The sequence below is a fragment of the Coregonus clupeaformis genome, chromosome 16, assembly GCF_020615455.1.
Source record: "Coregonus clupeaformis isolate EN_2021a chromosome 16, ASM2061545v1, whole genome shotgun sequence".
NCBI classification, from domain to species: domain Eukaryota; kingdom Metazoa; phylum Chordata; class Actinopteri; order Salmoniformes; family Salmonidae; genus Coregonus; species Coregonus clupeaformis.
In genome coordinates this window covers 26238761-26264432 of record NC_059207.1, presented here as the reverse complement: position 1 = coordinate 26264432, position 25672 = coordinate 26238761, and the positions used below count along the sequence as shown (strand labels likewise).

General features: G+C 41.5%; 1 protein-coding gene across 2 annotated transcripts in view; it reads left to right on the top strand.

Moving 5' to 3' along the window:
* Positions 1-25672, top strand: part of LOC121584298 (regulator of G-protein signaling 3) — a 128969-nt gene that overhangs the window by 80944 nt on the left and 22353 nt on the right. For both annotated transcript variants that reach the window (XM_045225641.1, XM_045225642.1), the window contains 5 exons: positions 2900-3022; positions 3543-4328; positions 18587-18657; positions 24858-24959; positions 25504-25565. In XM_045225641.1, the coding sequence (XP_045081576.1) occupies positions 2900-3022; positions 3543-4328; positions 18587-18657; positions 24858-24959; positions 25504-25565 (1144 nt within the window). The remainder of the gene's footprint in view (positions 1-2899; positions 3023-3542; positions 4329-18586; positions 18658-24857; positions 24960-25503; positions 25566-25672) is intronic.

The window sequence follows — 25672 nt, the reverse complement described above, 5'->3', positions numbered from 1 at the left end:
TTTCCGATTGGATGATACATTTGTATTGTATACAAATATATTCCATGCAATTTAAAAAAAAAAATTGTTGTTACTCCCCATTGCAGGGGACTGGGGATATATACAGTCACCTCCAAAATGATTGGCACCCTTGATAAAGATAAACAAAAAAGACTGTAAAATGAATAATACAAATACTGAGCTATATTGTATGATAAAAAAATACAATCGTTTAGAGAAAGAGATTTTGTTTAACAAGTAAAAAACAAAAAATCTAAAAAATGATTGGCACCCCTAAAGATTCGTATAAATAAATTAAAACAAAATTACATCTGCATTAACATTCTACTTTTTAAATATGTCGTTGTATGTTTATTGGATAGAGAGAGATGGAGATGAAAGAGAGAGACAGGAGTGTGCTGAAATAGCAGTGGGGCGGATTCGAACCCATGCTGCAGCGGTACACACGCTAGACCACAACACTGTACTTTTTAAAGTTAATCTCAGTCTAAGGAACTGTATTATGGCCTTCCATGGCTTCCTGTTTCACTGGGGTAAATAAATAAGAGTTAACACGCATGTCAAATCCCCTTGACATCCATCAGCATGGGGAAAGGCAAAGAACTCACAAATAAAAAGACTAATGGTTGTTGACTTTCATAAATCAGGCAATGGGTACAACAATAGAACAATCTAATATACCACTTACCACTATTAGGGCAACAATTAAGAAGTTTAAAACCACTGGTGCAGTGGTAAACTTGCCTGGTAAAGGACGCATGTGTACAGTTGTTCGGTAAGTTACTTTCTAAATGCATCCGTTACTAGTTACCTTTCCAAAATTGTAATCAGTAACGTAACTTTTGGATTACCCAAACTCAGTAACGTAATCTGATTACTTTGTTACTTTACGTTTATGAGGCATGCTTTTTTCAATGCTGAATTGAATGTCATAAGGGAAAACAGAAAGGTTTCATAATGTATTTTTTCACAAACTTTCCTTTCTGAATTTAAAGGTCAACTGCCGCTTAAGAGCCAATTCCTCTGGTTTTAAATTACTTAAGTCGCATCGATATGAGTCAGAAACATTAATTCTACTCTCAGAATTGACTACAAAGTGTAAATAGGATAATAATAGGGGGGGTGAATAGTTATGCATGCTCAAGTTTTCTGTTCTTTTGTCTTATTTCTTCTTTGTTTCACAATAAAAAAAATACTTTGCATCTTCAAAGTGGTAGGCATGTTGTGTAAATCAAATGATACAACCCCCCCCAAAAAAACAATTTTAATTCCAGGTTGTAAGGCAACAAAATAGGAAAAATGCCAAGGGGGGTGAATACTTTCGCAAGCCACTGTATTACTCTGTGGGGTACTCAGTATGAGAAGAGTGCCATCCCCCTGCATCTCACATCTGCCTGTAGTTATTATTAAACAGCCTGCTGGACCCATGAGGCAAAATCTGTCATATCCAGGATGGAGTGTCATGCACTCCACCCCTCCTGCCACTTGACTGCAAATGTCCATAACTTCTAATACATTACAAACTGTAGATAGAAGGGACTTTATCACCCACTGGAGACTTGAACTGTTTTGTCTTTGTAACACGAACACAACCATCGATTTGTAGTTGATGTATCTACACTCAAGGTGCGTGATGTTTGTGCAATGTCCACATGTAGCCTACACCTGTAGGGATGTTAGTTTTGGGATTTGTCTCCCAGGAAAGATCTAACAGCGCATATGAGGAGAGACAAGACAAAACAAGCCAGTTCTAGATATTGTGTTGTAGGACAGCTGAGTTACTGAAGACCGCGGGCATTCAACTCGCAGTAGTTTATATCGTTTCCACGATAACGTAATTACTTGACGTGATTAAACGTTGAAACTTTTAGTTGCAAGCTACTTTCATAGCAAGGCATTGTAGAACGACTGTCTTATGAAACACATTCCCGACACTGGCTCTTGCTATCTTGCCATAACTGATGCGACAGAGAAATATCAGTTGATAGGATAGCCAGCTGCAGCTATCACCAAACTATGCTAGCTAGCTGCTGTCAGCTTGGCTAAACACAAGGTCAGCGCAGGCTTTAGCCTACACATAGAACTGAATTAGCTGACCATCTAGAGATGGCAAGTCAGTCATGAGGGGAGAAGTCCTCAACTTGAAAACGTTTTTCACTCCATAGCAAAGCTAGCTTAGTTTACCTCGCTGTACTCACTACTGTACTGACTTGTTTGTTGTGATTGAATAGCAAAGAAACACCCACATCAAACCACACCCCCAAGACAACTGTTGTTTGCCTTCCGTTATGGCCTCTAGCATTTTTTAATGAGCATTGATGAAAAACGAAGCCAAATCAGGAAGTGCAGTCGCTCTTTAAAAGTAATCCAAGAAGTAATCATCTGATATTTTAGCTTGTAACTTTACTGATTACAGTTAGTTTTTTTGTAATCAGATTATGTAGCTGTGAACAATGTGTATCTTGTCCCCACACACAGTGAGAAGGATGGTTCAGGAGGGAATGAAAAGTCCAAGGGCCGCAGGAGAATTACAGAACTTGGTTGCATCTTGTATTCACCAAGTTTCCAAATTTACAATTAGACGCCACCTCCATGCAAATAGGCTATTTGGAAGGACAATACTATTTTTATTATTTATTTTATATTATATTTTTGCTAATCTTTATCAATGGTAATTTTGGAGGTAACTGTGTACATGTAATTAAAATAAAATGTGTACACTGTCTACTAAAGCCTTGCTTTGACACGTTGAATGCCGCATTCGATTCACGACTAGCTGTTGTTTACAATGGACCACCTCGAAAAAGGCGGTGTCATGCCTCAAAAAAGGTTTCAAAATGTTTAGCTACGGTGTGTCCTAGTAAATACAACCCCTATGTCTCTGTGTTGTCTATTGTAGAGGAGTGAGTGCCTGTTCAGTCTGGAGGCGTACACGGTGGAGCAGAAGAAGCGGATACATCAGTGCCTGCGGGAGAACATCGACAAGCAGCTGGAGCAGAGAGATACACTTGTACATGATCAGGTACACTGCCTACTAGGGTAAAATCTTTCCAACTTTCCCAAAATTCCCAGGTCTTCCAGAAATTCAGGTTGGAGAATTCCATATATCCTGCTTATGCCCTCCTGATTCCAGGAATCTTTCAACCAGGATTTCTGAAAAACTAGGGACATTTTGGAAAGTTACCAACATTTTTCAACTTTTGCAATTTTTCTACTGTCTGCGTATCTGACTCTTCAGATTTGGCTAGCAACATAGAATTGTGAATATGTTTGTTTCTTATCAAGTCCATTCTAACTTTAAAAACTTTTGTCTGAGGATATCCATTTGAGCAAGGCAAGGTGCAGAATGTCTAATCTTGATCACATAATGATATGAGTAGTTATTTGGATGTGAGGTGATTTGTAGTTCAGGGATTCTGCACAATCCCACTGCAATGTAGTCGATCTCAAAGGCACATTCACTACATTCTAGATCGCCTGCAAAGCTAAAGCAATGAACCAATGATTGAATAGCTGAGTGTTGCCCCGCTGTGTGTTGACAGATGTTGGAACCAATGGCTGATGTCCATTGTGAGCTCGGTATCCTAAGTCTGGGCCGTCAAGCCACCGAAGAGCCCTCCTCACATAGCCGTTCCCCCGAACCCTACAGCATGAGCAGCCTGCCAGCCAAGACTCTGAACCTCACCCCCCTGGTGGTGCGCAGCACAGAGGACCTTGGACAGAAGTTGCCCCTCACGCCCCCACCGTGTACCATGGGTAAAACCTGCAAAAGCATGAGCCTGGAGAGAATGGGCATCTGTAAGGAGAGGGAGGAGGGAGACGAGGAGAGGCAGCAGGGCGAGGGGGAGAGCGCCTCCGAGACGTCGGAGACTGCATGCATTGGTGCCATACCTCTATCCCCCTCCCCGTCCTCCCCCGTCACGGTGCCAGACGTGCGCTTCCTCGATCGCTCCTTCAACACAGAACCCACGTCCTCTCCCGAGGAGGTGGGTGAAGAAGAAGAAGAGGAGGATGAGGAGGACAGTGACGAAGACGACCTGGAACGTCGGAGCATCGGGGAGTGCTCTCCCTTTAGGAAGCGGGGAGCGGGCGTGGGCGGTGGCGGCGAGCCGAGGGCCCTCCACAGACGCACTCTCAGCGAGGGCAGTCTGCTGCAGGAGCCGCGCTCGCCACGTTTTATCTCCGACAGCACCATCCACTGCCTGGACAGAGGCCACGCTCCCCTGCCGGGCAGCTGGACGCGACCCTCCCCCAAGACCCTGAGGAAGGAGTTGACCAGGAATGGAGGCTCGGTGCACCAGCTCTACATGCTCCTCTCAGGGAGGAAGGTAAGTCTCTGCAAGTACCACTGCAAGTAAGATGGCAGACTGAAGACAGCAGGTACAGATCACCTCAAGATAAAAACGTAAGTTAGACTAAATATTAGCACTTCACATACTGGTGGGTAATAACCTTCAATCTGGAAAACAACACAAAACAAATCATAAGGCTAGAGAAATGTATCGACAAATATTAGGAAAACAAGCAACACCCAAACATGACCGAGAGTAAACAAGGAGAACCAATCTCCAAAAGAAAACAGAACTCCTCGACGGACACAGGCGATTTAAGCTTTTCACCACCGGGAATGGGAATGGTGGTAACCGATCTGTTAAAATCGATTAATGACAAACTGGGCATACTTGAACTAGTCAGTAAAGACATAAAGGAGTTGAAGGCGAGCCTCAAGATGAGTGACGAAAAAGCTGCGACAATAGAGAAAGAAACAAACAAGCCAAAAGGGAGAGTCAATAAGGTTGAAACGGACGTTAAAGAACTTAAAAAGGAGAACATCTTTCTGAGAGAAGCCTTACTTGACAGACAGACTAGATCTATGAGAGAAAATGTGGTACTTACTGGTATCCATGAGAAAGAAGGAGAAGTTCCTGAGGGTGTAGTGAGGGAGTTCCTCCTTACAGCGCTTCAGATCCCACGCGAAGCTGTCGACAAAATCCAACTTGAACGTGTACACCGTTTCGGACAGAGATATGAGCACCAAATCATTGCCAAATGTGCTTTCTTTAAAGATAAAATAATGGTTAAAAGCCTGGGTTATAGACTTGCTGGCATGAAAATAGGCATGAATGTTCAGTTCCCGAAGGAAACGGCGCAAAGTTATATACCCAATCTTCAAGGAGAAAAGATGAAAAGGGAAATGAGTAGCTCTCGTAGTCGATAAACTAACCGGATGTTCCGAGACACAAAGACTACTCCATGGCTATTCTAAATATTACAAAGTTCCCATAGAGGAGTCGAATAAAGGAACACCCAATACTAGCCATGGTAGGGATTGTAATAAAAATAAATATACAGTGCCTTCGGAAAGTATTCAGACCCCTTGACGTTTTCCACATTTTGTTACGTTACAGCCTTATTCTATAATGGATTAAATTAATACAAATCCTCAGCAATCTACACACATTACCCCATAATGACAAAGCGAAAATATATTTTTAGAAATATTGACAAATGTATTTCAAATATACAACAGAAATACCATATTGACATACAGTAAGTATTCATACACTTTGCTATGAGACTAGAAATTGAGCTCCGGTGAATCCTGTTTCCATTGATCATCCTTGAGATGTTTCTTGAACTTGATTGGAGTCCACCTGTGGTAAATTCAATTGATAGGACATGATTTGGAAAGGCACACCCCTGTCTATATAAGGTCCCACAGTTGACAGTGCATGTCAGAGCAAAAAACCAAGCAATGAGGTCGAAGGAATTGTCCGTAGAGCTCCGAGACAGGATTGTGTCAAAGCATAGATCTGGCCAAACTGAGCAATCGAGAGAGAAGGGCCTTGGTCAGGGAGGTGACCAAGAACCCGATGGTCACTCTGACAGAGCTCTAGAGTTCCTCTGTGGAGATGGGAGAACCTTCCAGAAAGACAATCATCTCTGCAGCACTCCGCCAATCAGGCCTTTATGGTAGAGTGGCCAGACGGAAGTCACTCCTCAGTAAAAGGCACATGACAACCCACTTGTAGTTTGCCAAAAGGCACCTAAAGGGTCTGAATACTTATGTAAACAATGTATTTTTGTTTTCGCTTTGTCATTATGTGGTATTATGTGTAGACTGATGAGGAAAAAATAATAATTTTATCCTTTTTAGAATAAGGCTGAAACGTAACAAAATGTGGAAAAAGGGAAGGGGTCTGAATACTTTCCGAAGGCACTGTAAACACAAATATCGGTAGACAGGATCGGTGTCTAACTAGCGAGTAACATTAGTATCCGAAACGACCTAAAGGCAGCCAAACTACCATGTGGGCTATAGATCTTTTGTTTTAAATATTTAAAAAAAAGAACATTCGGGGGTGGATCAGCTTTAATATTGCAGATAGATTGTAACTTCCATCAATGTAATTGTCTGCATCACTTCCAATCCCCCATATGTTTTTCTCTCTCTAATTGGAGTAAACTAGTGAACAACAATGCTTAGTCCTCTACTTCCAGCTTATACAGTGCCCTCCACTATTATTGGCACCCCTGTTTAAGATGTGGTCGAGGACTTCCAAAAATTCTCCTTTTTTTTTTAAACAACATAGAACCCAAATGCAAAAAAAAGAGAAAAATCCAACCTTTTATTTAAGTACATTACTTTGGTGGTAAAAAAAAATCACACATTTAGAAAAAAAAAAACTTGAAATCATGTGTCCCACAATTATTGGCACCCCTAACAATTCCGCTGAAAATTTTAATTGATTTTTTTTTTAAATATATTTTTCTGTAGTTGCTAAAGTTGGTCAGGGTATCTAGGAACTTTTGATTAGTAATTCATGACTTCCTGTCTCCCTGGGGTATAAATATGACGTGACACAGAGGCCTAATTCTCTTACCCATTTGTCAACATGGCAAAGACAAGAGAACACACCATTCAAGTAAGGCAGATTTGTGTCGACCTTCATAAGTCAGGCAATGGCTACAAGAAAATAGCCACTCGCCTTAACTTGCCCGTATCTACAGTCAGAGGAATCATTAAGAAGTTTAAAACAACTGGAACAGTGACAAACAAGGCTGGAAGAGGTCCCAAGTTTATCTTGCCACAACGCACAGTGAGGAGGATGGTAAGAGAAGTAAAAAAAAGTCCTAAGCTCATTATCACAGAATTGCATCAAAGAGTGGCATCTTGGGGTCACAAAGTCTCCAAAACAACCATCAGACGCTCTCTACATGCCAACAAGCTGTTTGGGAGGCATGCAAGGAAAAAGCCTTTTCTCACTAACACTCACAAACGTAAACGTCTGGAGTTTGCTAAGCGGCACTGGGACTTCAACTGGGATCGTGTGCTTTGGTCAGATGAGACTAAGATTGAGCTTTTTGGCAACAAACACTCTAAGTGGGTCTGGCGTAAAACAAAAGATGAGTATGCCGAAAGCACCTCATGCCCACCGTGAAGTATGGTGGAGGATCTGTGATGCTGTGGGCCTGTTTCTCTTCCAAAGACCCTGGGAACCTTGTTAGGGTGCATGGCATTATGAACGCTTTGAACTACCAGGACATTTTAAATAAAAACCTGATGGCCTCTACCAGAAAGCTGAAGATGGGTCGTCATTGGGTCTTTCAGCAGGATAATGATCCAAAACATGTGGCAAAATCTACACAAAAATGGTTCAGCAGTCACAAAGTCAAGGTCCTCCCATGGCCATCTCAGTCCCCAGACCTCAACCCAATCGAAAACCTGTGGGGCGAGCTAAAGAGGAGAGTGCATAAGAGAGGACCCAGGACACTGGATGATCTAGAAAGATTGTGCAAAGAAGAATGGTCAAAGATCCCTCTCTCTGTGTTCTCAATCTTGTGAAATGTTATAGGAGGAGATTAAGTGCTGTCTTGTTGGCAAAAGGGGGTTGTACAAAGTATTAACATCAGGGGGTGCCAATAATTGTGGGAGACATGATTTCAAGTTTTATTTTTCTAAATGTGTGATTTTTTTTTTACACCAAAGTAATGTACTTAAATAAAAGGTTGGATTTTTCTCTTTTTTGCATTTGGGTTCTATGTTGTTTTTAAAAAAAAAGGAGAATTTTTGGAAGTCCTCGACCACATCTTAAACAGGGGTGCCAATAATTGTGGAGGGCACTGTACATACTATATACATTTTATGGACACAGTCAATTTTACAATAATTCTATTTCATTTGTTTTTACTCCTGAACTTCCTCTACCCTCAACCTCTCCAATCATTTTCATGGTGTCCATCCGGTTTGCTTCTATATGCCATATCTTTCTAACTGTGCTCTTTCACAAAAGCTCTCAACCTATAACCTATATACTTATTATGGACACAGTATGCTTTACATTAGTTATCTTGTTGTTATTAGTTGTTGTTAGTTGTTATTAGTCCCATCCTTCAACTCCATTCAACACCACCCATCTATCTCTTAACACCATCCATATTGGATTTCTATTTGCCATATATTTTTCAACTGTACTGTGATGTTTTACAAAAGTTCTGAACCTTTCTATTCTCATTATTTTTACAGATTGTAAATTGAAAATAAACATTTTTGCTAAAGGTATATTATTGATCGATTGACTATGACTTTTCAGATCACCCAGTAGTGCTATCTGCAGGGTTATCTCCAGGTAAATATTGCAATCCTATAGCCATTCCTGGACCTGTGTCCAAAAACAAGCTACAAATGGACAGTACCAAAACAAATGATCTAATGATTCTGTCTCTTCGCAGTAAAATCTGCAGAGCTGGGAAGATTGTATCCCCCATATAAATAACATTCTATTGGTAGCAATAATTTTATATAATAATTTAAATTGAAAAATTCTAAGTTTTGAATCCGGCGTCGTTTTGCGTATCAGTTAATAAACACTATGCCATGGAATTGGTACGTCAAAAATCTCTTTCCAAATATTTTGCAATCTATATGGGACGGCTGTCAATCCTTTGGTCCTTAAATGAAACTGGAATACTTTTTTATTTACTACAATTTTCTTTAACCAATTATTTTTTATTTTATTTTATTTCACCTTTATTTAACCAGGTAAACCAGTTGAGAACAAGTTCTCATTTACAACTGCGACCTGGCCAAGATAAAGCAAAGCAGTGCGATAAAAACAACAACACAGAGTTACATATGGGGTAAAACAAAACAAAAATCAAAAAAAATACAACAGAAATACAATTAATATACAGTGTGCAAATTTAGCAAGTTATGGAGGTAAGGCAATAAAATAGGCTATAGTGCAAAATAATTACAATTTAGTATTAACACTGGAATGATGTGCAAGAGATGATGTGCAAATAGAGATACTGGGGTACAGATGAGCAAAATAAATAACAATATAGGGATGAGGTAGTTGGGCGGGCTAATTTCAGATGGGCTGTGTACAGGTGCAGTGATCGGTAAGGTGCTCTGACAACTGATGCTTAAAGTTAGTGAGGGAGATAAGTGTCTCCAGCTTCAGAGATTTTTGCAATTTGTTCCAGTCATTGGCAGCAGAGAACTGGAAGGAATTGCGGCCAAAGGAGGTGTTGGCTTTGGGGATGACCAGTGAGATATACCCGCTGGAGCGCAGACTACGGGTGGGTGTTGCTATGGTGACCAATGAGCTAAGATAAGGCGGGGATTTGCCTAGCAGTGATTTATAGATGGCCTGGAGCCAGTGGGTTTGGCGACGAATATGTAGTGAGGACCAGCCAACAAGAGCGTACAGGTCACAGTGGTGGGTATTATATGGGGCTTTGGAGACAAAACGGATGGCACTGTGATAGACAACATCCAATTTGCTGAGTAGAGTGTTGGAGGCTATTTTGTAAATGACATCGCCGAAGTCAAGGATCGGTAGGATAGTCAGTTTTACGAGGGCATGTTTGGCAGCATGAGTGAAGGAGGCTTTGTTGCGAAATAGGAAACCGATTCTAGATTTAACTTTGGATTGGAGATTCTTAATGTGAGTCTGGAAGGAGAGTTTACAGTCTAACCAGACACCTAGATATTTGTAGTTGTCCACGTACTCTAGGTCAGACCCGTCTAGAGTAGTGATTCTAGTCGGGTGGGCGGGTGCAAGCAGCGTTCGGTTGAAGAGCATGCATTTTGTTTTACTAGTGTTTAAGAGCAGTTGGAGGCTACTGAAGGAGTGTTGTATGGAATTGAAGCTCGTTTGGAGGTTTGTTAACACAGTGTCCAATGAAGGGCCAGATGTATACAAAATGGTGTCGTCTGCGTAGAGGTGGATCTGAGAGTCACCAGCAGCAAGAGCGACGTCATTGATATACACAGAGAAAAGAGTTGGCCCAAGAATTGAACCCTGTGGCACCCCCATAGAGACTGCCATAGGTCCAGACAACAGGCCCTCCGATTTGACACATTGAACTCTATCTGAGAAGTAGTTGGTGAACCAGGCGAGGCAGTCATTTGAGAAACCAAGGCTATTTAGTCTGCCAATAAGAATGCGGTGGTTGACAGAGTCGAAAGCCTTGGCCAGGTCAATGAAAACGGCTGCACAGTACTGTCTATTATCGATCGCGGGTTATAATATCATTTAGGACCTTGAGCGTGGCTGAAGTGCACCCATGACCAGCTCGGAAACCGGATTGCATAGCGGAGAAGGTACGGTGGGATTCGAAATGGTTGGTGATCTGTTTGTTGACTTGGCTTTCAAAAACTTTTGAAAGGCAGGGCAGGATGGATATGGGTCTGTAACAGTTTGGATCTAGAGTGTCACCCCCTTTGAAGAGGGGGATGACCGCGGCAGCTTTCCAATCTCTGGGGATCTCAGACGTTACGAAAGAGAGGTTGAACAGGCTAGTAATAGGGGTTGCGACAATTTCGGCGGCTAGTTTTAGAAAGAAAGGGTCCAGATTGTCTAGTCCAGATGATTTGTAGGGGTCCAGATTTTGCAGCTCTTTTAGAACATCAGCTGTCTGGATTTGTGTGAAGGAGAAGCGGGGGGGCATGGGCAAGTTGCAGCGGAGGGTGCAGAGCTGGTGGCCGGGGTAGTGGTAGCCAGGTGGAAAGCATGGCCAGCCGTAGCAAAATGCTTGTTGAAATTCTCGATTATTGTAGATTTATCGGTGGTGATAGTGTTTCCTAGCCTCAGTGCAGTGGGCAGCTGGGAGGAAGTGCTCTTATTTTCCATGGACTTTACAGTGTCCCAAAACTTTTTGGAGTTAGTGCTACAGGATGCAAATTTCTGTTTGAAAAAGTTAGCCTTTGCTTTCCTAACTGCTTGTGTATATTGGTTCCTAACTTCCCTGAAAAGTTGCATATCACGGGGGCTATTTGATGCTAATGCAGTACGCCACAGGATGTTTTTGTGCTGGTCAAGGGCAGTCAAGTCTGAGGAGAACCAGGGGCTATATCTGTTCTTAGTTCTGTATTTTTTGAATGGGGCATGTCTATTTAAGATTGAGAGGAAATTACTTTTAAAGAACAACCAGGCATCCTCTACTGACGGAATGAGATCTATATCCATCCAGGATACCTGGGCCAGGTCAATTAGGAAGGCCTGCTCGCTGAAGTGTTTTTGGGGAGAGTTTGACAGTGATGAGGGGTGGTCGTTTGACCGCGGACCCGTTACGGACGCAGGCAATAAGGCAGTGATCGCTGAGATCCTGGTTGAAGACAGCGGAGGTGTATTTAGAGGGTAAGTTAGTCAGGATGATATCTATGAGGGTACCCATGTTTACGGATTTAGGGTTGTACCTGGTAGGTTCGTTGATAATTTGCGTGAGGTTGAGGGCATCTAGCTTGGATTGTAGGATGGCTGGGGTATTAAGCATATCCCAATTTAGGTCACCAAGCAGTACGAACTCTGAGGATAGATGGGGGGCAATCAATTCACATATGGTGTCCAGGGCACAGCTGGGGGCTGAGGGGGGTCTGTAGCAAGCGGCAACAGTGAGAGATTTATTTCTGGAAAGGTGGATTTTTAGAAGTAAAAGCTCAAACTGTTTGGGCACAGACCTGGATAGTATGATGGAGCTCTGCAGGCTATCTCTACAGTAGATTGCAACTCCACCCCCTTTGGCAGTTCTATCTAGACGGAAAATGTTATAGTTGGGGATGGAAATTTCAGAATTTTTGGTGGCCTTCCTAAGCCAGGATTCAGACACTGCTAGAACATCAGGGTTGGCGGAGTGTGCTAACGCAGTGAATAACTCAAACTTAGGAAGGAGGCTTCTGATATTTATGTGCAGAAAACCAAGACTTCTACGGTTACAGAAGTCAACAAATGATAGCTCCTGGGGAGTAGGAGGATACTGGGGGCTGCAGGGCCTGGGTTAGCCTCTACATCACCAGAGGAACAGAGGAGGACTAGAATAAGGATACGACTAAAGGCTTTAAGAACTGGTCTTCTAGTGCGTTGGGTACATAGAATAAAGGGGACAGTTCTCCGGGCGTTGTAGAAAAGATTCAGGGCATTATGTACAGAAAAGGATATGGAAGGATATGAGTACAGTTCAGGTAATCCTAAGTGTTGGGTAACAATGAAAGAGATAGCGTCATTGGAGGCATCGATTGAGCCGGTCTCGGCGTGTATGGGGGGAGGAACAAAGGAACTATATGAGACAGTTTGAGAGGGACTAGGGGTTCTACATTGAAATTGTATAATAAGAACTAACCCAAACAGCAATAGGCAAGGCATAATTGACATGGGAGAGAGGCATAAAGCAGTCACGTGTTATTAGAGAGAGCTAAGACACAACTGGAAATAGCGATAACGCTTTGGGCTAAGACTAAACAGAATAAACAGGACAGAGTACCGTGTAAAGGAACAGTCCAGCAGGCATCAGCTGTGCAGCTGAGTGATCATAAGGTCCAGTGAACAGCAATATGTGAGTCCGAGAGCAGTTCAAATTGGTGCTTCAGCACAGCTAGCAGGGAGCTAGCAGGCTAGCTCAAGGCTAACTGGTGCTTGCTATATGGCAATGGTAATGGTAATCAGCCAACAACAGGTTGCAGCTAGCTAGCTGGTTGTGATGATCCGGCGCTAGGGTCCAGTGATTCCGGCAGAAAGTCCAATAAGCTATGGGTCGATAGCACGCTGGGTCGATAGCACGCTGTGCAGACTGGCCGACGAAATTGTCCAGGCTAGCTAGAGCTGGCTGGTGGATAGTGTAGGCCACGGACAATGGTGAAGACGCTAACGGTGACTAATAACAGGTAGCCATTTAGTTGCAGCTAGCTAGCTGGTTGTGATGATCCGGCGCTAGGGTCCAGTGATTCCGGCAGAAAGTCCAATAAGCTATGGGTCGATAGCACGCTGGGTCGATAGCACGCTGTGCAGACTGGCCGACAATTGTCCAGGCTAGCTAGAGCTGGCTGGTGGATAGTGTAGGCCACGGACAGTGGTGAAGACGCTAACGGTAACTAATAGCAGGTAGCCAATTCAGATTGCGGCTACACACGTTTCAGCTTACGGTTCTTGATGAAAGTTATAAAGAAATAATAGAATCCTTTCCACGTTGGGTGAGGCGGGTTGCAGGAGAGTATATTTAGTTAAAGAATGAAAGTAAAAAATTGAGAAATATAGACAAAAAAACAAGAAACGGGATATTTACACAGGACGAAAAAATAAAAGCGACCGTACTGCTACGCCATCTTGGAATGTAGAATCTTGAATCTTGAAACGCCATTATGTTCTTTAATGCAGGGCCGACAGACAAGTTCCTTACTTTTTTCCCTTCCACTTTCTTCTTCCATTTTTGCAGTAATGCTGCAATTATTTGGTTGTAATTTTGGGTAGAGCAGACATTTCCATATGTTTTTGTTAGCTGCATGTGTGACATAACTCCACCAGTCCTACCTATGATATAATTTACGAAGATTATAGCTTTTTTTTTTTTTTTGGGTCAAAAAATAATAGTTTTTTATCAATTAGTATATTTGAGTTTAACCACAATATTTGTTCCATTATTTGTTCTGTCGTTTCTGGAGGATTAAATTGAAATTGCAACCAACTTTCTATGGCTTGTTTTAGAAATAGTGATATTTGGGAGATGATTTCCTTTTCAAATAACTGAAAGTGAGCTGTTGTAATCTGAATAAAGGGAAAAAGGCCATTCTTGAACATTGGGTGAGACAATCTTACAAATATGCTAGAGAACCAGTTCAGATTTAAGTATAACTTTTTAAGTATAACTGAAGCTTTTAGTGATGGGTTGAATATTTAATAATTTCTGTCCTCCGAATTCATATTCATAATATAAATAGGCCCGTTTAATTTTGTCTGGCTTGCCGTTCCAAATAAAATTGAATATTTTTTCCTCATATAATTAAAAAAAAAACTGTTCGCTAGGCATAGGCAAAGACCATAAGAAAATAGGTAAACTGGGATAATACTAAAAAGTTAATCAGGGTGAATTTTCCACAAATTGACAGTTATTTACCTTTCCATGGTAGCAAGATCTTATCTATTTTTGCTAACTTTTTTTCATTTATTTCATTTGGGTATGGGCTATAGATTGCTATAAGTGGAGCAGCAAGTTCAAAACCTTAGTAAAAATAAATAAATAAAAATGCTGCGCTTTTAACAGCAATTGTCTTTGATTTAAGAAACTAAACAAGATCAAATTAAAGTATAAAGAGCAGTGAGACAGCATATTATGTCATTGTCAACAACACAAACTAGTTATGCGATGCCAGCAAGCTTTAGCATAGGATTATTTAACGAGAAACGGATCGATAGATAGCCATAGATGTATGTAGCCTAGTGTCCACACGGTCACTAGGACTAACGTTACTCACATAATACAGGTAGGTGCGAAATCATCCCAATCCAGGCATGTATGCGCTGTCGGTAGAAGAACTCAGCTTCTTCAGGAGTTCCGATAGGCAGGATAAATCAGCCCAAAGCAGATTCCCTTCTTGTACAGAGTGGACTTGATGTCGTTGAATGCGGCCCGTTTCTTCGCCAGGCTACAACTGAAATCCTGGTAGAACTTGATCTTGTGGCCTTGGAAAGTTATATCGCCGTGTTCCCTTGCCCACCGAAGGACGAGCTCCTTTTCTTTGTATCAATGGAACCGCACTATGATGGGATGCGGTCGGCCGCCTGAGTGAGTTCAGGAAGATTGGGAAAAGCGTCATCGCCCAAAACCTCATTGAACAGCTCTGCCATGAACTGGGTTGGGGGTCCTGTATGATAGTCCTCTGGCAGTCTAATCACGCTGATATTTTGGTGTTTTGAACGTGAAATCAAATCTTCCAGTTGTAGCTGCATCGACTTGTTGGCAGCGGCCACATCGTCAAGCCTGGTTTCCAGCATAGTGAGTTGGTCGCCTGGCCTCAACTTCAGCCAGTGTGATAGTGTGACATGCCACAGAACCACGGATGGTTTCCACGGTTGCCTGAATTGGAGCCAGAGCAGCCATCAGTGAGTTATTCAGCAATTCGGTGACTTCTGCTGCCAAACTTTCACGTGATTTCTCCAGCTCTCTGACAAGGATCTCCGGTGTTATCGGGTTAGCCGTATCGCCCGGAGTGGCTATGAAGGTGGGATGGTAGCCATTTTAGCTGAAGTTGATTTGGTGTAGTGAAGTCGATTTCCCAAAGCGTGTGACTGGTTTGCTCATGCTAACTTAGATACACTCTATTACTGGGTAATTAAAATAACTTTTGAGGTCATGAGAAGTATGAATTTAGGCTAAAAAGTTGTCGGAGGAGAGACCTCGTGCGACTTCTTTCTACATCGCTCAACCGGAATCCAATTAACAGTAACTTTGATCCGAATGTGCAAATTGTCCAAACAGATCCTCAAGGTAGATGGATGATTTTAAATATGTTATTGGACCATAAACAGATATGGCTCATTAACCTATATATAAGGGCTGTGGCGGTCACGAAATTTAATCAGCCGGTGATTGTCAAGCAAATAACTGTCGGTCTCACGGTAATTGACCGTTAATTAACATAAACACATTTAGCATCTCCTGGCTTCCACACATAGCCTACAAGCCACTAATGCAGACCTTTGGAACATCTACATTTTAAAAAGTCTAATAAATCCATGTAAGATATAATATAAGGCAAGTACTGGAAACAATAGAACACTATGGAAAATCTGGGAAACCAGGCCTACTATTCATAGCAGACTTCGAAAAGGCATTTAATAAAGTACAACTGGGGTTTATATATAAATGCCTGGAGCATTTCAATTTTGGTCAATCTCTTATAAATTGGGTTAAAATCATGTATAGTAACCCTAGGTGTAAAATAGTAAATAATGGCTATTTCTCAGAAAGTTTGAAACTGTCAAGAGGAGTGAAACAAGGTTGTCCACTATCGGCTTATCTATTTATTATTTCCATCGAGATGTTAGCTATTAAAATCAGATCCAACAATAATACAAGGGATTAGAAATCCAGGGCTTAAAAACAAAGGTGTCATTGTACGCTGATGATTCATGTTTTCTTTTAAATCCACAACTTGAATCCCTCCACAGCCTCATATAGGATCTAGATACGTTTTCAAATCTCTCTGGATTACCACCAAATTATGATAAATGTACTATATTACGTATTGGATCACTAAAAAATACAACTTTTACATTACCTTGTAGTTTACTAATAAAATGGTCTGATGGTGATGTGGATATACTCGGAATACATATCCCAAATGAATTAAATTATTTCACTCCAATAAATGTTAATAGAAAGTTAGCAAAAATACATAAGATCTTGCTACCATGGAAAGGTAAATACCTGTCAATTTGTGGAAAAATCACCCTGATTAACTCTTTAGTATTATCCCAGTTTACCTATTTGCTTATGGTCCTAGCGAACAGTTTTTTAAATTATATGAGAAAAAAATATTCAATTTTATAGGGAACGGCAAGCCAGACAAAATTAAATGGGCCTATTTATATAATGAATATGAATTCGGAGGACAGAAATTATTAAATATTAAAGCATTAGACCTATCACTAAAAGCTTCAGTCATACAAAAATTATACTTAAATCCGAACTGGTTCTCTAGCAAACTAGTAAGATTGTCTCACCCAATGTTCAAGAAGGGACTTTTTCCCTTTATTCAGATTACAACCCCTCACTTTCAGGTTTTTGAAAAGGAAATCATCTCCAAAATATTGCTATTTTTAAAACAAGCCATAGAAGGTTGGTTGCAATTTCAGTTTAATCCACCAGAAAAGACAGGACAAATAACACAACAAATATTGTGGTTAAACTGAAATATACTAATTGATTTAAGTTTAAGTTTTTTTAAAGTTTAATCTTTGTAAATTATATCATAAATAGGACTGGTGGAGTTATGTCACACATGCAGCTAACAACAAAATATGGAAATGTCTGCTCTACCCAAAATTACAACCAACTAATTGCAGCATTACCACAAAAAAATGGAAGAGGTCAAGTGGAAGGGATTTTTCCCCCGTCCAGTTGCCTCTTCCATTTTTTGCGGTAATGCTGCAATTAGGAACTTGTCTGTCGGCCCTTCATTAAAGACCAAAATTGGTTAAAGAACATTGTGACAAATTAAACAAATATTCCAGTTTTCATTTAAGGACCAAAAAATGTACAGCTGTGCCATATAGATTGCAAAATATTTTGGAAGAGATATTTGATGTACCGATTCCATGGTACATGGTTTATGAAGTGATACGCAAAACGACGCCGGATTCAAAACTTTACATTTTTCAATTTAAATTATTATACAAAATTATTGCAACCAATATAATGTTATATATATGGGGGGTCCAACCTTCCCAGCTCTGCAGATTTTGCTGCGAAGATACAGAATCATTAGACCATTGATTTTGGTACTGTCCATATATAGTTTGTTTTTGGTCACAGGTCCAGGAATGGCTGAAGAATTGCAACATTTACCTGGAGCTAATGCTGCAGATAGCAATACTGGGTGATTTGAAAAGTCATAGTCAATCGATCAATAATATAATAATACTTTTAGCAAAAAATGTTCATCTTTAATTTACAATCTGTAGAAACTATGAGAATAGAAAAGTTCAGAACTTTTGTGAAGCATCACAGCACAGTTGAAAATATATATGGCAAATAGCAATCCAATATGGATGGTGTTAAGAGATAGATGGGAGCGGTTGAATGGAGCTGAAGGGTGGGACTAATAACAACGAGATAACAAATGTAAAATATACTGTCTTTAAAATGTACATAGGTTCAGAACTTTTGTGAAACAGCACAGTGAAAAATATATGGCAAATAGAAATCAAACTGGATCAGAAATAGATGGGAGAGGTTGAGGGTAGAGGAAGGACAAGATTAAAAACAAACAAAATATAACCCTACCACGCCCCATCTGGCATTTCAGACAGGCTCAAACACACAATTTGAAGGGAAACCAATACTATTTGAACTCAGATCCGATGACTTCCACATTAATTTAATGGCAGACCATTTTTCCCCCGGCGTTGAGCATCACTTGAATTGTATCCCCTCCTAAAATGCCATACAGCAGTTAGGGAAACACTTGATTCATATAGGATTTCGACAAAGAATACATCGCAAACACATACTTGCTCTCTTCCAAATTGTTCTGTCTTTCTCTTGTTCTAACTCTCTCTCTTTGTGTTCCTTTCTTTCCCCAAAGGTATGCAGCGAATCTGACTGTAACTGTGAGTTTGAACATGGCCACACGAAAAAGAAGAAATCCATGAACCTGTAAGTCCTGATACATTTGGACATTGGCTAAAAATCTCTAGCAGTCTTGACAGGAAGCTGTGAATACAGTGAAGAGATGAGGAGCATAATAGAAGGACTACACTGAATGATATAACAGCTTTCTCCATTGAGTCCCTATGAGTTTTGTCCCCAGGACGTATCAAACATACCCAGGTACTAAGTCTGAAACGATTTTACCAGTAGGACATTTACGAGTCACGACAGAGAAGTAGCTACCTCATGTTATCTTATAGCTGCTGCCGTATCTAAACCCCTGAAGCCGATGTGGCCGACTGTGTTACTTTTATTTATGTAATTGGTTGCATCCCGAATGGCACCCTATTCCCTACATTTGACCATGATTATTTTTTCTTAACGTTTAAACAGCACATTTTTTGTAGTTTTTTCATGAAATTATAAGAAAAATTCATAAAATTCCACGTGATTCACAGCAATGGTTTGTGTCTCACGGTGTGTCCCTTTCAGATGGTTACACATTGCACCTGTACTACCATTACTGTACCTCAATTCCACCCCGCCAAGTTTACATTTCGTTCTCATTTAACTTCTCAAAGTATTGCCATACAGAACTTCCCTGCTCTCGCTTGCCTTTTTCTGCAATTTTTCCAACTGTTAACGATGATGCCGTAGTGGTGGAGAGTGTCAAGATAGCAGAATCGACTCCTAAGATTCAGTATTTCTGGAACGGAAGAGACTGATTCGTTGCCGTACTTCCAAGAACACTTGCATCTTTCATAGCGAGTTAGCGAGGGACGTTGAGAGATGGGAGGGGCACCAAGCAGACAGAGTAAGAACTGTGCACTAGGCCTATCTATCTGCAATCAAAAGCTGTATCTTGCAATAGAATGCTGTATCTCAGAATTTCTGTAAAGCAGGGCCTATGATCAATGAATAGGCTAGGATATTCTACACACATTTTACATTTTAGTCTTATCCAGAGCAATTTACAATTAGTACATTCATCTTAAGATAGCTAGGTGAGACAACAGATCACAATTGTATTAAGTACATTTTCCCTCAACAAAGTATTTATCAGCAAAGTCAGTGCTAGTGGGAAAAGAGAAGTGCATTTATTTTTTTTGTGGGGAGGGGTGCGCCGTGAGAGTTATTTAAGATGCTCTTCAAAGAGACAGGGTTTCAGACATTTTTGAGAGATGGGCAGGGACTCCGCTGTCCTGACTTTAGGGGGAAGCTTGTTCCACCATTGGGGTACCAGGACAGAGAACAGCTTTGACGGGGCTGAGCTGGAGCTGCCCTCCCGTAGGGGTGGGAGGGCCAAGAGACCAGAGGTGGCGGAACGGAGTGCTCTGGTTGGGATGTATGGTTTGAGCATAGCCTGAAGGTAAGGAGGGGCTGTTCCCCTTGCTGCTCCTTATGCAAGCACCACACTCCAAAAAATGCTGGATTAAAAACAGAACACACGTTGGGTTATTTTTGACCCAGCCAGTTGGGTCACTGAGCTATGGTCCACTGGGTCAGATCAGAACTGGAGGCATGGCTTAGAAGGGGCGTGGCTTTCAGTTGGTTCTTTTTGGCCAGCCGTGAAAGTAAATGTTATTCCGCTTCATCTATTCTGTTGTATTGTCAACACATGTTAAGGTTGAGCACTGACACTTTTGTAGCTTAATAAGGCTTACGCAATTTGAGTTCCTTAAGTGCCTATGCGTATCCCAAGGTTGGGATAGTTACCACTTTATGATATGTGACGCACTTTATCATAATCAGTCTGAAGTCGTTATGGCTAATTTGCATATAAATTGTGTTTTTGTCCATTTAGATTTTTCGCTGTTTGGGAGTTTCATCTGATTTTAACAAAATGTCTTTGCTTTCATAATCTGTATGTCTTATTGCCAAATTCAGAGTATAAATATAGTTTTTAATATTATAAACGTAGAATGAAACGGAGCACTTTCACATCGGTTCGGTGGATGCTAGCTTGTAACACATCACATCAGGCTTTTGCGGTACTATCTTATCTGCTCTATCAAAACCCAAAATCAGGAATGAATTGCAAACTAGCTAGTTAGCTATATATTTTCAATCAAACTGCAATAGGCTATTCAATTGGATGATTTTCCTGTTTGCCCAACCATAGCTGCTATATCGTATCATCCGCAGTAAAACAAAAACTTTACCTCAGGCTACACAGTCTCTCTCTCTCGCTCTTCAGATCTGTCAAAACCCCATCATACATAGTCACACTGTCACTACTGCCTACATCTTAGCTAGCTAGCTTAGCTTTCTACTGCATCAATGGATTCCCAGGAGAGAGAAATAGTAATGTTGTGGTGGGAGCTGGTTCAGATGATCAGTGGCGACTACTTTTTGACACCAGAGAGCATCTCCATCAGCGACTCCGCAGACACCGACTCAGACGAGCTCACCAGTCGAGGTAAATGTAATTCCTGTTTATGTTATATTTGTACACTGTAAATATAAATTTCCCTTCAATATTTTTTCACATTACATATTGGAATGTAAAATGTATAACATTATTATTTAAACATAACAAAGTGGTAACTATCCCAACATTGGGATATGCATAGGCACTTAAATAACTTATACTCCTGTGTAAGCCTTATTAAAGCTATAAAAGTGTCAGTGTTCAACCTTAACATGTGTTGACAATACAACAGAACGTATGAACCGGAATGACATTTATTCTCACAGGTGGCCAAAAATAACTATATGAAAACACTACCTCTACTAGGCCACGCCTCCAGTCTTCTGATCTGACCCTGTGGATAGCTCAACAACCCAACTTAAAGAAAACAATGGGTCAAAATAACCCAACTTGTGTTCTAAGATTTACCCAAATTGGGTGTTTTTAACCCAGCATTTTTGAGTGTGCGCCACTTCGTACTCTGTAGATGTTGTAGAGCGTGAACCTGCAGAAGCGAGTCACTGCTTTGATGTTTACAGAGAACGACAGGGTGTTGTCCAGGGTCACGCCAAGATTCTTTGCACTCTGGGAGGGGGACATTGTGGAGTTATCAACCGTGATGGAGAGGTCTTGGAGCGGGCAGGCCTTCCCTGGGAGGTTGATCTTGAGGTGGTGGGCCGACATCCAAGCTGAGATGTCTGCCAGGCACGCAGAGATGCGTGTTGCCACCTGGGTGTCAGAAGGGGGGGGAAGAGTAGTTGAGTGTCATCCGCATAGCAATGATAAGTGAGACCATGTGAGGATTTGACAGAGCTGAGTAACTTGAGAGAAAAGAGGGCCTAATACCGTGCCCTGAGGGACACCAGTAGTGAGAGCACGTGGTGCAAACACAGATCCTCTCCATGCCACCTAGTAGGAGCGACCTGCCTGGTAGGATGCAATCCAGGAGTGTGCAGAGCCTGAGACGCCCAACCCTGAGAGGGTGGAAAAGAGGATCTGATGGTTCACAGTGTCGAAAGCAGCAGATAGATTTAGGAGGATGAGAACAGAGGAGGCAGTCAGCTTTAGAGAACAGAGGAGAGAGAGTCAGTTTTAGTAGAGCGCCTCTGTGATACAGAGGAAAGCGATCTCAGTTGAGTGAGTCGCCTTGAAGCCTGACTGGTTAGGGTCATGAAGATCGTTCTGAGCGAGATAGCGAGAGAGTTGGTCAGAACCTGCACGCTCATGTGTTTTGGAAAGAAAAGAAAGAAGGGATACCGGTCTGTAGTTTTTGACATCAGCGGAGTCAAGTGTTGGTTTCCTGAGGAGGGGAGTGACTCTGGCCCTCGAAGTCAGAGGACGCAGCCCGTGGTCAAGGATTAGTTGGAGGGAGGTGAGGAAAGGGAGAAAGTCTCCAGAGATGGTCTGGAGATGGGAGGAGGGGATGGGGTCAAGTGGGCAGGTTGTTGGGCGGGTGGACATCACTAGTCACAGGATATCATCTGGAGAGAGAGGGGAGAAATAGGTCAAGCCGTAAGGTAGTTCTGTGTGAGTGGGACCAATGGACTCAGAAGGCTGAGTGAATGAGGAGCGGATGTCGTCATCCTTTTTTTCAAAGTGGTTGACAAAGTCGTCCGCAGAAAGGGAGGAGGGAGGAATAAGGAGGGAGGAAAAAGTGGGGAAGAGTTTCCCATGGTTGGAGGCAGAAGCTTAAAATGTAGAAAGTGGGCTTATCAGCGGATACAGGGGAAGAGAAGGTACAGATGTCAGATCTTAACTTGATCCCTTTTGTTGCAGAGAATTTTCCTGCTGCATCAGGAAATTCAAATGAGCCTTGTGAATCTCTGAAAATGAGCAGTTCTCCTTCTCTCCATGTGGGGGCCGTCGTTTCATTGGGATCAGGGCATATCATGAAAATAATATTCTCTCTTCAGTGTGCACATATAGTCCTACCGTGTTGGTGTGGGTTTGATTCCGGCCAATGGCCATCTGGCACAAATAACTCAATCTACCCCGATTTACTTGATTAAGTTACACATTTCAAATATGGATGGTGCAGGGATATTTTACCCCATGATCTTGATAAGAAATTACCATACCAGACACTTTTGGATAACATAAATAGGAAGCAAATAAAATAATATCTATAGGCTACATCAACATTAGTTTCCATTCATACAAAGTGTTGGGTAAATTGCCACAGTAGATTTGGCATGTTAAGCGAGTTAATACTTTTTTCTATTGTACAGCCCTTAGTCTGGTTGAAAAGGGCTAAGTTGTTCCAATGGCAACACCTAGGTAACACCGACATCATCTTTTAGGGAGCGATAATGAGGTAACCAATAATGGTTGCAATTGTGATCAGCTGTGCGGGTGAATTTAGTGCATATTGATGGTTTAACGAGACATCAGCTGGCAATTATCAAGTGCCATCGATGGTTGCAACAAACCCCATGTTATTTGATTATTTTCCAATAGGCTGCATTCTGTAGGCTACCCAATAGCCTAGCCATTGTCACATAATGAAAGGTGTGAAAAGCGATAATAGGCTACTGGTTGTGTTTCCCTGGCTGAGTTGATGAGTTGATTTGGGCCATCAGTTGATTGACAGATGTAGGCCAACTGTAGAATGATAAACTTCCTCCATTGTGGATGCTCACCCAAGTTTTATAGTTGTGACAGTGACTGCATGGAATTCAAATGAGATAGACAGCTGATAGAGGGATTAAAGAGAACATCTTCACTTAGGAAAAAAGTTGTAGCCCTGTGCCACCACCGCGATGACCAGATGCTCTCAGATTTTGAGAGAACACATAGTCCATTGACGAGAGAGCAGCTGGAGTAATCCATGTCTCCGTCTGGACCAAAAAGTGTATGGACAGACCGAAGATTGAACACACACTCGCATCATTAGCGACGAGAAAGAGCAGGCGAGCCAGCGCGAAGCTGTATCGCATAAGTGGAAACCAAGACTGTTCTCAGGGCAGGTCTGCCAGTTTTGACTAGCAGAAGTTACTTTTCGTAGCAGGTTAGGAGAATTTACACAGCAGGTTAGCAGAATTAACGTGGCAGGTTAGTATAATTAACGTGGCAGGTTAGGAGAATTAGGTTAAGGTTAGGAAATTGTTAGGGTTAGCTAAAATGCTAAAATTGTCCCTGATGACGCGACAACCAGGCCTGCCCCGAAAACTGTCTTGGTTTCCACTAATGCCATGCTGCCAGCGCGAGGGAGAGAGGAGGGGGCAGGCAGAAAGTACTGTGGTGTGCATATGTCTTGGTAATCAGTATCTCTTGTCTTGCATGCTTTGCAAATTCACCAAAGCATGTGTCAAAACTTTTCCCCCCATCTTTTCATATTGAAATCGACAGCTGCAACACAGAGAGATCGGGTGACATGACGAATTGTTGGTGCTATCCTGTTTGACCTCCTCCTCTGGTTTCTTCTCTGTTCTTCAGCAGTCACTGAATCACAATCATTATCAAATGTTGCTATGCTCAAAATGTTTCTATCATGATATAACTACTCTCATTTTCATTCCCAAAGTTCTCTCTCCTCATTTTGGAACAAGAACTGGAGACTAGAGACATTTGCTTTAAAAAAAAAAACTGATTTATCTTATTTTTGATTTACCTAGAGTGTTGTTTCATCCAAACCTTTTTTTTATTTTCTTCAAGCTGGTTATTTAGCAGCGTCATAGAATCTCCTAGCTAGCATTTTGGGTGCATGTAGCAATGCTAGTGGATTGTATCAGTCAGCGGATCGACTCTATGGGGTATACTCTGGCATTGACATAATAAAAAAATATGTTTTCCACAGGGCCAAGGACATGAAAAATCGCTTGACTTTCTTAAGGAGGAAGAATGATTTCTATGGCAGCAACCCAACAAACGGGCTAGAGAAAGTCCTGAAGTCTGTCAAGTAAGAGCCTCCTTGTAAAGAGCACTCCGGAAGCTGGTCCTAGGTATAGATCTAGGACCAGCTTCCCCTACCCCAATCCTAACCTTAACCATTAGTGAGGGAAATGCAAAACTGACCCAAGATCATCATTTAGGGGCAACTTCACCCTACACTGTAAAGCACACTCCATCCACTGGCGCATCCCAAGACCTCAGAAGAGGATACTGTACCTCAAACCGACTTCATACACTAGAGTTATATGAAAAGCATTACAACAACAAACCAACCAACACCTGTCGTTCAGTTTGTGATCAGCATGTCATGTTGGTGATCAGCATGTCATGTTTTTGCTATGAGAGAATAGTTACCGTTTTCGTCAATCACCTCAACTTCGTGCTGTTTACAGTAGGAAATACTTTTAATCATAGTCCGAGTATAATGATAAACACTTATAGTACAAGATAAACACGGCACAGTGTGAGAGAAGGGTATTTATTTGAAAGGCTCCCACGCAATAAGAAACTTGATGTATTAGTAATTTGTCTTTCTTTGCTTTCATTTTTAGGCCATCGCCAGAGGAGGCTCTGAAGTGGGGGGAATGCTTTGATACGCTGCTGGCTCACAAATGTACGTTTTTCCACACGCAAAGATCCTAATGTCTTTATTTCTGTTTTATTTAAAGGTGCTACACATAGGATTTATTTTTAATTTTTCATTGTAATTTCAGAAAATGT